The sequence below is a fragment of the Diabrotica undecimpunctata genome, chromosome 7 (genome assembly GCF_040954645.1).
Source record: "Diabrotica undecimpunctata isolate CICGRU chromosome 7, icDiaUnde3, whole genome shotgun sequence".
NCBI lineage: Eukaryota > Metazoa > Arthropoda > Insecta > Coleoptera > Chrysomelidae > Diabrotica > Diabrotica undecimpunctata.
The window spans coordinates 145,223,217-145,235,899 of record NC_092809.1 but is presented as its reverse complement, the minus strand read 5'-3'; the positions used below and the strand labels follow the sequence as shown (position 1 = coordinate 145,235,899).

General features: G+C 32.5%; 2 protein-coding genes across 2 annotated transcripts in view; one reads left to right on the top strand and one right to left on the bottom strand.

Moving 5' to 3' along the window:
- LOC140445986 (uncharacterized) overlaps window positions 1-12,683 on the bottom strand; it is a 30,038-nt gene that overhangs the window by 4,506 nt on the left and 12,849 nt on the right. The gene's annotated exons all lie outside the window — the stretch shown is intronic.
- Window positions 2,918-4,133, top strand: LOC140447020 (uncharacterized). Its single transcript, XM_072539608.1, has 3 exons — window positions 2,918-3,070; window positions 3,124-3,412; window positions 3,857-4,133. The coding sequence occupies exons 1-3, from the start codon at window positions 3,056-3,058 to the stop codon at window positions 4,066-4,068; spliced, it is 516 nt and encodes a 171-aa protein (XP_072395709.1). The 5' UTR covers window positions 2,918-3,055; the 3' UTR covers window positions 4,069-4,133.

Sequence of the window (12,683 nt, the reverse complement as noted above, 5' to 3'; positions counted from 1 at the left end):
ATATTAGTGGTCTATCAGAAAGTAATATGTTTCATGTTTTTATGGCATTTAGTCCAGGTACTATTATAATATTTTAAAATTAATTTTATTTAATAAATGAATGCATCTTTTGTTATTTATAGCATTTGGTTACTGTTTTATGTATGCTGCTTCATATATTTCCCTTTTTCCAGCTGTCGTATTCCTTTTATCATATGTATGTAAGTTTAATTTAGTATGAAGGTGTTGACTTGTTTGACCAATATAGACTCCTTGATCGGGTTTATTATTTGCCGAATTGTTGATTTTTTTGATCACTACTAATTTTTTTTGTAAATTATAATGATGCGAATTAAAATTGGTATATATCGCAGACCAAGTGTGTATAGTATACCATTCCATGCGAATTGTATTATTCTTACTGTGTAATGTAAGCTCAAGAAAAATGATTTTTTATTGTTTTCCACTTCAGAAGTAAACTGTTGTTTTTTTATAGTGGCTATTAAATTTTTCTAATATATATTTAAGTTGATCAAATAGTATAGACAATATCCAGTCATCTACATATCTGTCACAAAATGGCAATATAAATTTTAGTGAAGTAATCATAGATTCTTCAGGATCTTCTATAATAAGTTGGGCGATTACACTATTACACATCCTTCTCCCATTGCACAGCCGTCTATTTGTTTATATATTTGTTGTTTGTAAAGAAAATATGTGATATGAAAATGAGATATTAGATATGAGGATTTCGGTTTCAGAAACGTCAAAAGAAGGGCAAGAGAAAAGAATGAAGAATGGGAAGAAACATGTGCACAAATTAAACAATACATAGGAGGAACAAGGAATTCGGAATCTTGGAAAATACTGAAATCTTTAAGGAAGAATAACAACGAATAACAACGAAAAGGTCCAAATACAATACATATCAGAAAAAGAGTGGAAAGACTACTATAAAGAACTATTCACAGAAAACCGCCCAGATTTCACAGAGACAGACACAGAACAGGAACAACAACAAAATCAGAATAAAGAACAGATTAAGATAACATTAATCGAAGTAAAGAATGCCATAAAGACTTTAAAGAACAAAAAATCAGAGGGACCAGGAGGACTCGTTAATGAACTAATTAAGTACGGAACGGACAAACTACAGAGAATTATACACGAAATGTTCAGTAACGCTATAAACCTGAACGAAATACCAGAAGAATGATCCAAAGCATATATAACCTCGATACATAAAAAGGGAGATAAGAAGAAATGCAGCAACTACAAAGGCATCAGTGTAATAGCATGTATGGGCAGATTATATGGAACAATACTGAAAGAAAAACTGGAAAAATCTATCTCAAATAAAATCGGAGAAGATCAGGCGGGGTTCACGGCAGGAAGATCTTGTATAGACCACATATATATACCCCAGCAATTAATTGAAAAAAAATGCAAAAAATAGATCAGTACACATGGCATTCATAGATTTAAAAAAGGCATATGACACGGTCCCCAGAAAACAACTATAGAACACGATGAAGGAAATCGGAATAACTCAGAGGTTAATAGAAGCCGTAAAAAATCTTTACAACAACAACAAGGTAAGAGTTAAAACCGGCAATAAATACTCCAACGAATTTAAGACCACAAAAGGCTTATTTCAGGGATGCTCTACATCTCCGACACTGTTTAAGATATTCCTCGAACAAATATTAAAACCATGGAAAAGGAAATGTGAAGGGATGGGAATACCAATCCGGGACAACTTCTTGTACACATTAAGCTTTGCAGATGACCAAGTGGTAACGGCTCAAGATGAAGAAGATCTGTGCTATATGCTCTGAAAATTAGAAAAGGAATACACAAAAAATGGACTGGAAATAAATCTAGAAAAGACCGAATATTTAACAACAGAGCAAGAACCAGTGAGAAACTTGGAAATGGACGATAATAGGGAAATTAACGGCACTGACAAATTCAAATATTTAGGATTCATACTCTCAAAAAATGGAACCACCGAGCAAGAGATAACCAGCAGATTAGCACAGACAAGAACATGTATTAAACAAATAAACGGGGTACTGTGGGATAGACAGATTACCAGAAATACAAAGAAGAGAATTTATAACACCTTGGTACGCAGTATAATGACCTATGGAGCAGAGAATTGGGTAATAAATAAACGAAACAGGTCCAAAATCACAGCAACTGAAATGAGTTCATAAGAAGAAGCTGCAGAGTGACAAAATTGGATCGCATCAGAAATGAGGAGATAAAACGAAGAATGGCAGTAGAACAAGACATACTCAGACACATCGAAGAAAGACGTTCAATTTGGTATGGACATGTGAGAAGAACAGATCATACAAGGTGGATGGCAAAGATTTCGGATTGGAGCCCAATAGGAAGGAAGAAAAGAGGTAGACCCCGAAGATCATGGAGGGATGAAGTGGACGAGGCCATGGAAAGACGAGACCTTAGAGATGGAGAATGGCAGAACAGAAAGGACTGGAGACGTTGGCTGAAAGAAGGAAGGTGGCGATAGCTGTACAAAATCCTTATATAGATAGATAGATAGAAATGAGATATAACGAGGTAGAAGTTGTAAGGAGTGATAGAATAATATTCATAAAATTTATACTAGACAAAGATGTATTGACTGTTTGCAGTTTAGTCGACATTAACCAAAAATAACCATAAAATAATTACAGATCTCTTAGTTTATATAATTAACGTGTAAAAAATAAAGAGGTTACCACTATCAGATAAGTTTATTCAGTAAACCTTATTTCAAATTGCTCATTATATTTAAATCCACCAAAATATTATATCATATTATATGTATATATACATATCGTGTAAAAATTAAATACAAAAAAATTGTAATAAAGAACTCTATATAAGATGGTGATAAATATTTTATCCACATCCTAAAAAATAGTTGATAGTATGTATCAAAATAAATATTACCGTTAGAAATTTTTGCGATAAGATACTGATAATTAGGTGTATTTAAATTAATATCCCGGACCACCCTTTAAAAATTTTCATTAAGAAAATACTAGAGAACAATACAACAATGAATTCTAAATTGGTAAGCACGAACAAAGTCTTCATTCTATGTATTCTAATAATGTGTGTTCTAAGATTTTAGTTTTCCTGGTTGCACTCATCGCCACTTCAAACTGTTTCTTCCTTACAGATATAGGAAGAGGAGTTGTAGGATTGACTGGAAATGTGGTAAAAGGAGCAGGTAATGTGGTAGGAGGAGCAGGTAATGTCGTATACCAGGGCGGCAAAACAATCGTTAATGGCGCTGGACAAACTGTCGTTGCAGCAGGAAATGCTGTCGGACAAGGAGGTGCAGCTGTGGTCCAGGGAACCGGTGTAGTAGTAAATGAAGCCGGCAAAGTGGTTGGAAAAGTCGCAGATAAAAGTAAGTGCAATCATTTATAGAATTTTTTACTTTGATCCAGAAATTTGTATTAATTTGTAAAACTTTTTAATTTAACATCCAGACAGTTTCTTCTTCTTCTTTATTGTTAATAACTTTGCTGAGCTAAATTAGTAAAAAAATGAGTGGTTTTTATACTGATATATTAAACCATATAGTTTATTACTTATTTTAAAAAGTCTGTTGCGTTCTTTTAGTTTTTTCAAGTAAAAATATTACTTTACTACTTTTGATTTGGACAAACCTTCGTTCAACTTTTTATAAAAAAATATACATGGTAATCATTTTTTTACAAGAACAGTCTGTAAACACCACAGAATAATCATTTAATACCTAGAAATCACCAAAAGGGACTATTAGTTGAATGTAATTAAATTTTAACCTGCATAGTTTATTTGCGATGATTTTTAACTTGTCCTTTTGTAGCTGGAAAAGTTATTACCGGACAAGAACCATTGGCCAACCTAAATGTAGACACCAAAGTGAAGATTTTGGGTCAAGAAATCGGCATTAAAGGAGGAGTCAAACTAGGAGTTGGAAAACAACTAGGAGCACATGCTGGCGTGAATGCGAATATTTTAGGGCAAAAAGCTAATGTCAATGCTGGTGTACTCAACAGTTCACCAAATCGTCGTTAGTATTAGTATCCGTGCATTTAAGTTTATATTTTTTATATTAAATTTGTTTTTACGGAACAGTTGTTACGTATTTGTTAAAAAAAATAAAAATTAAAAATATTTATTTGCATTTTTTATTCTGTAATTCTTGGCAGGTTTTTTATACAATTTGATACAGTATTGAAGAATACAAAAGATATTATCAGGGCAAATACGACAAAAATGAAATTGATTTTTTCTTTAGAAGAAAAAAATTTAAAAAAATATTGAATTAGGTTGAAAAAAGACGAAAAAGTGGGTTTATATGACATTCTAGAAATAACAATTAAAGAATTCTTAAAGTCATTAAATTAAATAAAAAACAATAAAGCAGTTAGAAAAGGAAGATATAATATAGCTAAAGAACTACAGACCTATTAGCTTGCTTCTCTCTTCTTTAGGTATCTATCTTCCCTATTTTGGGCTTTACTTATTAAACTTTGAAAGTCTAATCCTGTCAAATCTTTGACGTTGCGCAGCCAGGTCATTTGTCGTCTACCCGGGCCGCATCTGCCTTCTATTTTCCCTTCTATAATAAGCTAAAGGAAGTTATAGCTGTCGTGTCTAAATATGTGTCCAAGATAAGACGTTTTACGCTTCTTGATAATTTCTGTGAGTTCACGTTCTCTATTCATACGCTTTAAAACTTATTCATTTCTAACGCGGTCGGTCCATGGAATTTTCAGCGTACGACGAAATACCCACATCTCAAAGCTCTCTAAACGTCGTAACGAGCTGACTGTTAACGTCCAAGCAATAGTACACTATATATATAACACTTTATCATGCGGTATCGTAGGGACAAATCAAGATTACGGGTATTGAGTAACTGTCGCATCTTTAAGGTGTTTCTTGCCTGTTCTATTCTACATTTAACCTCTTATTCTTGGTCTAAGGTTTCATGTATCCAACAGCCTAGATACTTAAACTTTTTCACTTGTTCAACTAGATTGTTGTTGACTAGTATGTTTATAACTGGTGTGTGTTTATTTGAAATTACCATTGTTTTGGTTTTTTTTACATTCACCTTAAGGCCGTATAGCTTACTGTCTTACAATAATAAGTTGCTTATGAAGATAACTAATAAATCGACATCAAAACTAGATATCATCAAACTTGTGAGTAATCAGGATTTAAAGCTGGATACAAAACAAATAGTCATTTGCAAACAATCAAGTAGTTAATTAAAAATACCATTAAATACAATAGACCCTTGATACGTGTCCAAGTCAACTTTTAAGAAGCCTAAAGTGATTAGAAAAATGATACGCGTGATCTAGAATTTTTTAAGGTGATACAGCTCTCCAAAATCCTAAAATCAGTATTATTTGTGAATGGAAGATCTATAACAAGCCAATTGACTGAAGTACGACCGGAAGGTTTTTTTGGATCTAAAATATTGAATAATTTAAGGAAAATAAATTAACAATTGAACAAACAACTATAACAGTCTGTATGGATATTACTAAATCGTATGATATGGTTGTAAGAAAAATCTTGCACATCTACAACGTTAAAACACGTTATATTTCATGAAATATTTTTTAGCAAAATAAAATATAGTGTTGGTATGGACATCGCTAAATGATGCAAAAGGTCACAGAAAAATGGGATCACAGAAAAATAATTTTAAACTACGTTAAAAAAAAAAGAATTTCTAAATATTTGAAGGCCGATTATATGCAGGCAAGTTGATGCTTTATACAAACGAAAAAAACATTCTAATAATTGACATATATATTCAAGCTTAACTATTATAGAGGATTTATTCAAAACAAAGTAGGTAAAATTTTCTTCATCTAAAAAGAATTGCTTATGGTGTTCAAGAAAATGTTACCTAATGAAATCCATCCTACACATTAACGCAAATTCCTTAGACTTTGAAGTCAATATAAAGTTTTTGGGATTGATATTATACAAAAAAATTCCTATTCGTTACTGTTGGGACAAAATATTTAGATTTGTCGTCGTGTATTGATAACACCACAGATATGTTTCCAAAAGCATACCGCATGCCAGCGGTTTGAGGTCAAGCCAGCTGAGACACAAATTGATTAAAATATCTTAGAGAATCTCTCTTTGGAATCTCATTAAACAAAAAACTCGTTTAAATTCATATCGTGACGAGATTCCTATTCTTATATCTTGAGGATTTCTTAAACTTTCCGAAACGTAATTCAATTTGTATATCTTAGTTTCACTCGGGAAATACTCATTAGTGACTTAAGAAACTTAATCAATGTATTCTATTATTTTCTTGCACAAGAAACAATGCAATTATAAACATTAATTTCGGAAAATTCTCTCTTCCCGACTCTTCTTATACGAAAACGAGAAGAATTTGCCAACCCCTTACATTCGGCAGGTCCGGCTTTGATTATTTACTCTACCAATAATAAATTTAAGCACATATGGTCACCTAACCTCAAAAATATAGATAACTGGTTTTTGGTAGTATTTATACTGGATAATACTAAACTGGCTTAAATTTATATATGAAAAATAACCTATGATACCAGATAAAAATGATGTTTGCGAGAATTTAAGAATATACATTTAAAAAGCAATTTATTTTGACTCATGTGAAATTAAAGAATCATTTAATAGTACATTTAAAGTACATAAATATCCCACCAGTACTGTTTTAAGTATAGTTTTAAGTGCTTAACCAAGACCGAAGTTACAGAAGGAAATATATATATATATATATATATATATATATATATATATATATACTTTTGGAACTACGAATCCAAAGAACTTTTGCATAAGCGCTAAAGACGTCAACAGAAAGAATATACTCCAATAAATAGACAATATTATAAAACAAACAATTCGAAGAGAAGTGCATTTATTTAATTTTCAAAATAAAATATCTACTTCCGACAAACTCTTAGCAGATATTCATAGTGACAAAACTTGGATAAGATGATGATGTTTTAGTCTACGTTCAACAGTTGGATTTCCCTAACTCATATTTTACTACCAGATTTAAATATGTTTTGGCTATGAAAATACCACAGTGGATTAACAACCCATGTGACATTACAGAAGTGGGTGTCAAAATACAAGAAGAACTAAGTTAGCGCTAACATACAATTTAAGATGGAGTTCAGTGCTTTCTTATCCTACGGTATGGACTATAACAAGTTTTTGATAACTTTTCTTTCTTTCTACCTAATGGAAAATAATTTAAGCACAGTTACTACTTTTTTTTCGAAAAAAGAAATATATTGCAAATCGTTAAACGTAGAGTGGCTCCACTACACTCATTTAAAGCTACGAATTGAACAATTGGTATCAGAGCATTAGTTTAATTCCTCTTATGAGGTTACAGCGGGTGTTCATCGTGTATTCAGTCATCTTTCTATGTATTTTTATTAAAATATGAATTGAATTTGTATGTTTTATTTGTTAATTATTATTCACAATAAAAATAAAAGTAATAAATTTATTTCGGGCTGCTATGAATAGAATAAGATAGGTCAGTGTGGTTGCCTACATCACTAGAAGCTAGGTAGCTATAAAAATTTATAACTGTTTTTCTTAAAAATTCGACATTCGAATCGACAAAAAAAATTTTAACATTATTTCAAACAGTTACGTTTGAACAAAGACTAGTAATCAACTTGGTACTTCCTGTATGGTTAAACAATTTTACAGTAAGATTACAGTTTACCATAATTACCAACATCTTTATACTGGTGACTCCAAATCAAAAGAAGGAGTGGGATTTGCCTTCATACTGCTTCATACAAAATCTCAAATTTTAGCACGGTATATACAGGAGAAATATTCGCAATCTACAAAGCATTAGAATGTGGCCTAAACGCGTATTTGTTTGTTTGTCATTCTTTGTTTCAGTTATAAAGAACCGTTTGTAGTAACTTCAGCAGAAGAGTGCTGTGGTAAAATTTATGTGGATTCCATAGCATATTGGCATATATGGTAATGAAAGAGTAAAGGCTGCTGTCAAATATTTAGTTAACAACGAAGAGTTAACAGAAACTACATACCATAAAGATTTACGTCACTGGATTAACTCAACGTTAAATAAACGGTGGCTTCAAAAATGGAATCAGTCTCAACAAAAACTAGGAGACATAAAAACAACAGTTACAAGATGTAAATTACATAAATAAATTGAGAGTAGGACAGACACGCCTAACATATAAATACCATATTATTGGAAGTGTTAATCCAATGTGCTGTAAGTGTTTTAACGTGGGTGTCTAAAAGGGTGACCATACCAAAAAAAGTAAATGCCAAGACATGCGAAGACTACAGAACAATTAGCCTAATGAGCCACTTACTTAAAACGTTCTTGAAAGTGATACACGGCAGAATATATAAAAATGCGAAGAACAAGTATCATGGACGCAGTTTGGATTCCGCGATTCCTTAGGCACCCGAGAGGCTCTATTCGCTGTCCAAGTGCTTATGCAAAGATGCAGGGATGTTAACTGTGATGTGTATACTTGTTTTATCGACTACAAAAAGGCATTTGATAGAGTAAAGCATGATAAACTTATAAACATCTTGAAAGAAGTGGGGTTTGATGATAGGGACTTAAGAATCATCTATAATTTATATTACAACCAAACAACCAATATTAAAGTGGATGACCAATTGACAGAGGCAGTCTCCATAGATAGAGGAGTGAGGCAAGGATGCATTCTTCCCCGGTGTTATTTAATAAATACTCTGAATATATCTTCGACCAAGCACTAAGCGAACTAAAAGAAGGCGTATTAATCAACGGAATACGTCTAAACAACATTAGATATGCCGACGACGCAGTAGTTTTTGCAGATAGTCTGGACGGTTTGCAAAGAATAATGTCGCATATAGCAGATATAAGTAGAGAACACGGACTTGATCTTAATACGAAGAAAACAAAGTACATGGTAGTCAGTAAGCGCGAAATATTAAATACACAGCTTTTGGTTAACCAACATCCAATTGACAGCGTGGACAGCTACACATACTTTGGTACCAACATTAACAGGCAATGGGATCACTTCAGTAAAATAAAACAACGCATAGGAAAAGCGAGATCGGCGTTCATAATGATGAAGTCTCTTTTCAAAAGTCACGATTTACCACTTGCTACCAAAATCTCTCTCATTAGATGCTATGTATTTTCTACGTTATTATACGGAGTAGAGGCCTAGACGCTTTCCGAAGCTTCTTTAAGAAAACTCCATTGGAGATGTGGTATTACAGACGTATTTTTAGAATTTCATGGGTGGATTGTGTGACTAATGTTGAGGTCCTACGTAGAATAAGCAAGGAATGCGAGATTATTGACACCATCAAAGAGCGCAAACTAGAATATCTTGGCCATGTTATGAGGAATGAACAGAGATACGGCTTATTGCAACTCATTCTTCAGGGCAAGGTATTTGGAAAGAGCGGACCAGGGAGAAGAAGAATATCTTGGCTTCAAAACCTGAAAAAGTGGTTTAATACATCAACAACCGGACTATTCAGAATAGCAGCAAGCAAAGTTAGGATAGCCATGTTGATCGCCAACATCCGGAACGGATAGGCATCGTAAGAAGAAGAAGAAGAAGAGTCTAAAAGGGAACTGTAACAATTCGTTAGTTTTAAATTTTCTTAAATCATTAGGAATAAACAACCAAATATAAACATCAGTACCTATATGTAAAAATAAATGTAGAAAAGTCATTATATGTAACAACCATTGTTATTAAAAATCTATGTATGTAAAAATCTTTGTATGTTCAAATCTATGTATATGGAAATCTATGTACGTCAAAATTAATTTTTATTCAATAATGAAAAAAAATATCTTTGTAAAACCGAGCGTTACTAGTAACCATGTTGGTTGATGAGCCTTTAATTTAAATAAAAAAAAATATTTACTTTGTTGAAATTTGTTGAACAATAATACAGAATTAAGAAACGACAACTAAATATATTCAAGTGAAGAGAGAAATATGCGAAAAGCTAGCTATGTATCCCATTAGAAGACAAAGAAATATATCAGATTTTAACATATATAGAGGAGTGAAATCAATTACTCATTATATTTCCATTCATCAATTTATTGACCCAAACATAAGTCAGTAAAGCTGTCCTAGATCTATCAAGTTAGAAGAAGATAATAAATTAGTATTTATTATAAGTATTAGAATTTAATATAATTCTTTTATAAATGTATAAGTTTGTGGCCAAAATAAGACCAGTCAAACAGATATTAGAGGCTAAAATCAGAACAGAAGAAAACGAGGAAGTTTGACCAAGAGATAGAAGTCTGCAGTTGGAAAAATTTTTAGAAACACACATTAAAATGGCATGAAGCAAAAGTAGTGGTAAGGAATAAGAGAAATTCGAGCAAAGTTATACCATTTATTTGATCATAGCAATTCTATACCCTCCATCAATATACTAGAAGCGATTTGTTATACAAGTCGACCCAGTTCCTCCGCCAAAATTTTAAATATTGGAAAATATTTTTATTTTCTAGTTCATTATAAAATAACATAGAGATACATATTAAAATAATAATATGGATTGGACTTAATATATAAGTAGCAGAACCCATCATTTTTCCAATTAAGTTCCTAATAGGTCACCAGTTTCTCGATACCATTCTTTTCCGATTCTTACTTGCTATATTTTTTTTTTATTTTGCACATATATGTCATCATGATCCAGCCTCCAAAGTCCTCTGCGGAATATAGGCCTTTTCTTTGTGTCTAGCCCCGTCTATCTTACACCACTCTCATCCAGTTTTTATTTTTTCTTCTTAAATCGTCAGCCCATTCTATAGTTGCTAAAACCCCAAAGCATCTAGCAGAGAGTTAAAATTAACAACTGTACCTTTAAGCAAGTCAAAAAAAACACGACAAGCGACGAAGTAAAGATCCGTACAGCTATAGGAAACACAATGCTTCATGCTATTTAAAAATATATAAGAAATAAATACCCAAAACGTGCAGTAAAGCTTAACAGTTTAAATACGATAACAGTTGTGATGTATGGATCTAAAACTTTATTTATGAAATTTTTAGTCAAGAGTCTAAAATAGACTAGACAGATTGCTAGGATGTCAGATGATGGGTAAAGGAAGAAATTGACATTCTCAAACCCAGAGATCAGCAGATGGAAGAGGACAAATACATAGACGACGTATGGGTAGTGTTAAAAAACAACCTTTAAGTTTTTACGGGTCGGAAGATGGAGGAAAGGTACTAGAAATCGACGGGAGTGGCAAGTTAGCTGCCAGCAGTCCAAGATCTATAAATGGTCAAGCTAATCTAAAAACCTAAAAAAAAAGATCTAAAATTTGACTTGTATTTATGTTTATCACTATATTATTACTTGTAATATTCATTAACCTTCTGGTAATTCTTTTGTATATACACTAAAACCTGTCCATTTAATAGTCATATTAAATGACTGTCCATTTAATGTCTTTATATATTACTATGATTTTCTTATGCCGTAACCTTCAAACTTCTTAACTTTCGTCTTTTTTGTAAATATTTTCATATTTTAACGCCTTAATAGATACACTTCTTTTACATAGCTTCTAAAAAGCTCACTTTTAGAAGTCTCACTACCTGATCATCAGCAAAGAGTATTGCCTTTATATATGTATGTTTAATAATGTGTACATTGTCTGTATTGTTTTATTAAAGGCTTGCAGAAAGATCTACTCCAACATACATCATTATACTGATATACCTATAGATTAGTAGTCAATACTGAGGACATTACAAATATGAAAATATAGCAAATTTCAGTAGGAAGACGCCAGAACTCGTGGCTGAAAGACCTGAGGAGATGGTTCGACCGCTCATCCGCAGAGATTTTCGCGCAGCAGTTTCCAAAACTACAATTGCCATTTGGATCACCAACCTTCGAAAGGAGACGGCGCAATGAGAAGAAGAAGCAAATTCAAAGGATACATGATTAAAATCACAACGAATTTGGCAAGCCTAGGATATTGATAATGCCTTTCAAAGTTTTCAAACGCTAAATTTTCTTTAGACCCCGAAATAGCCACAACATAAAGGCTACTGGAAACTGCAGATATAAGAGTACTGAGAAGAATTACAGACAATACGCTGAGAGATCAAAAGAGAAGTGAAGACGTTAGAAGAAAATGTAACATGCTGTGTATACACGAATGGATACAAAATAGAAAAAAAGTATTGAATAACTACATAAGCAGAATGGGGGAGACCCGTGTCGTCTAAATGGCAAGAAATAAGTCACTAATCGGCAGAGGAAGTATCGGACGATTGCGCAAAAGGAATGAAATGACAACCTTCCATATACGTATTAATCCACCAATGAACAAGCAAAATTGCTTATAAAGAGGAAGAAGAAGAGTGAGAAATTTTCTTAAAATGTTTTACCTGAACGATCTCAAGACGATCATTTTAAACCTTCTTTTCTTTTTCTCGATTTGTATCTATTTCAGTGAACAGTTGTGGTGTGACTTTTCTCATCATGTTTACATTGTTTATAATTTTGCATTCTAGTCAAACATATTGAAACTACTTTAAGCAAAAACAATGGTCGGCGGCACAACCTAACATAACCTAATTTTGTACACAACA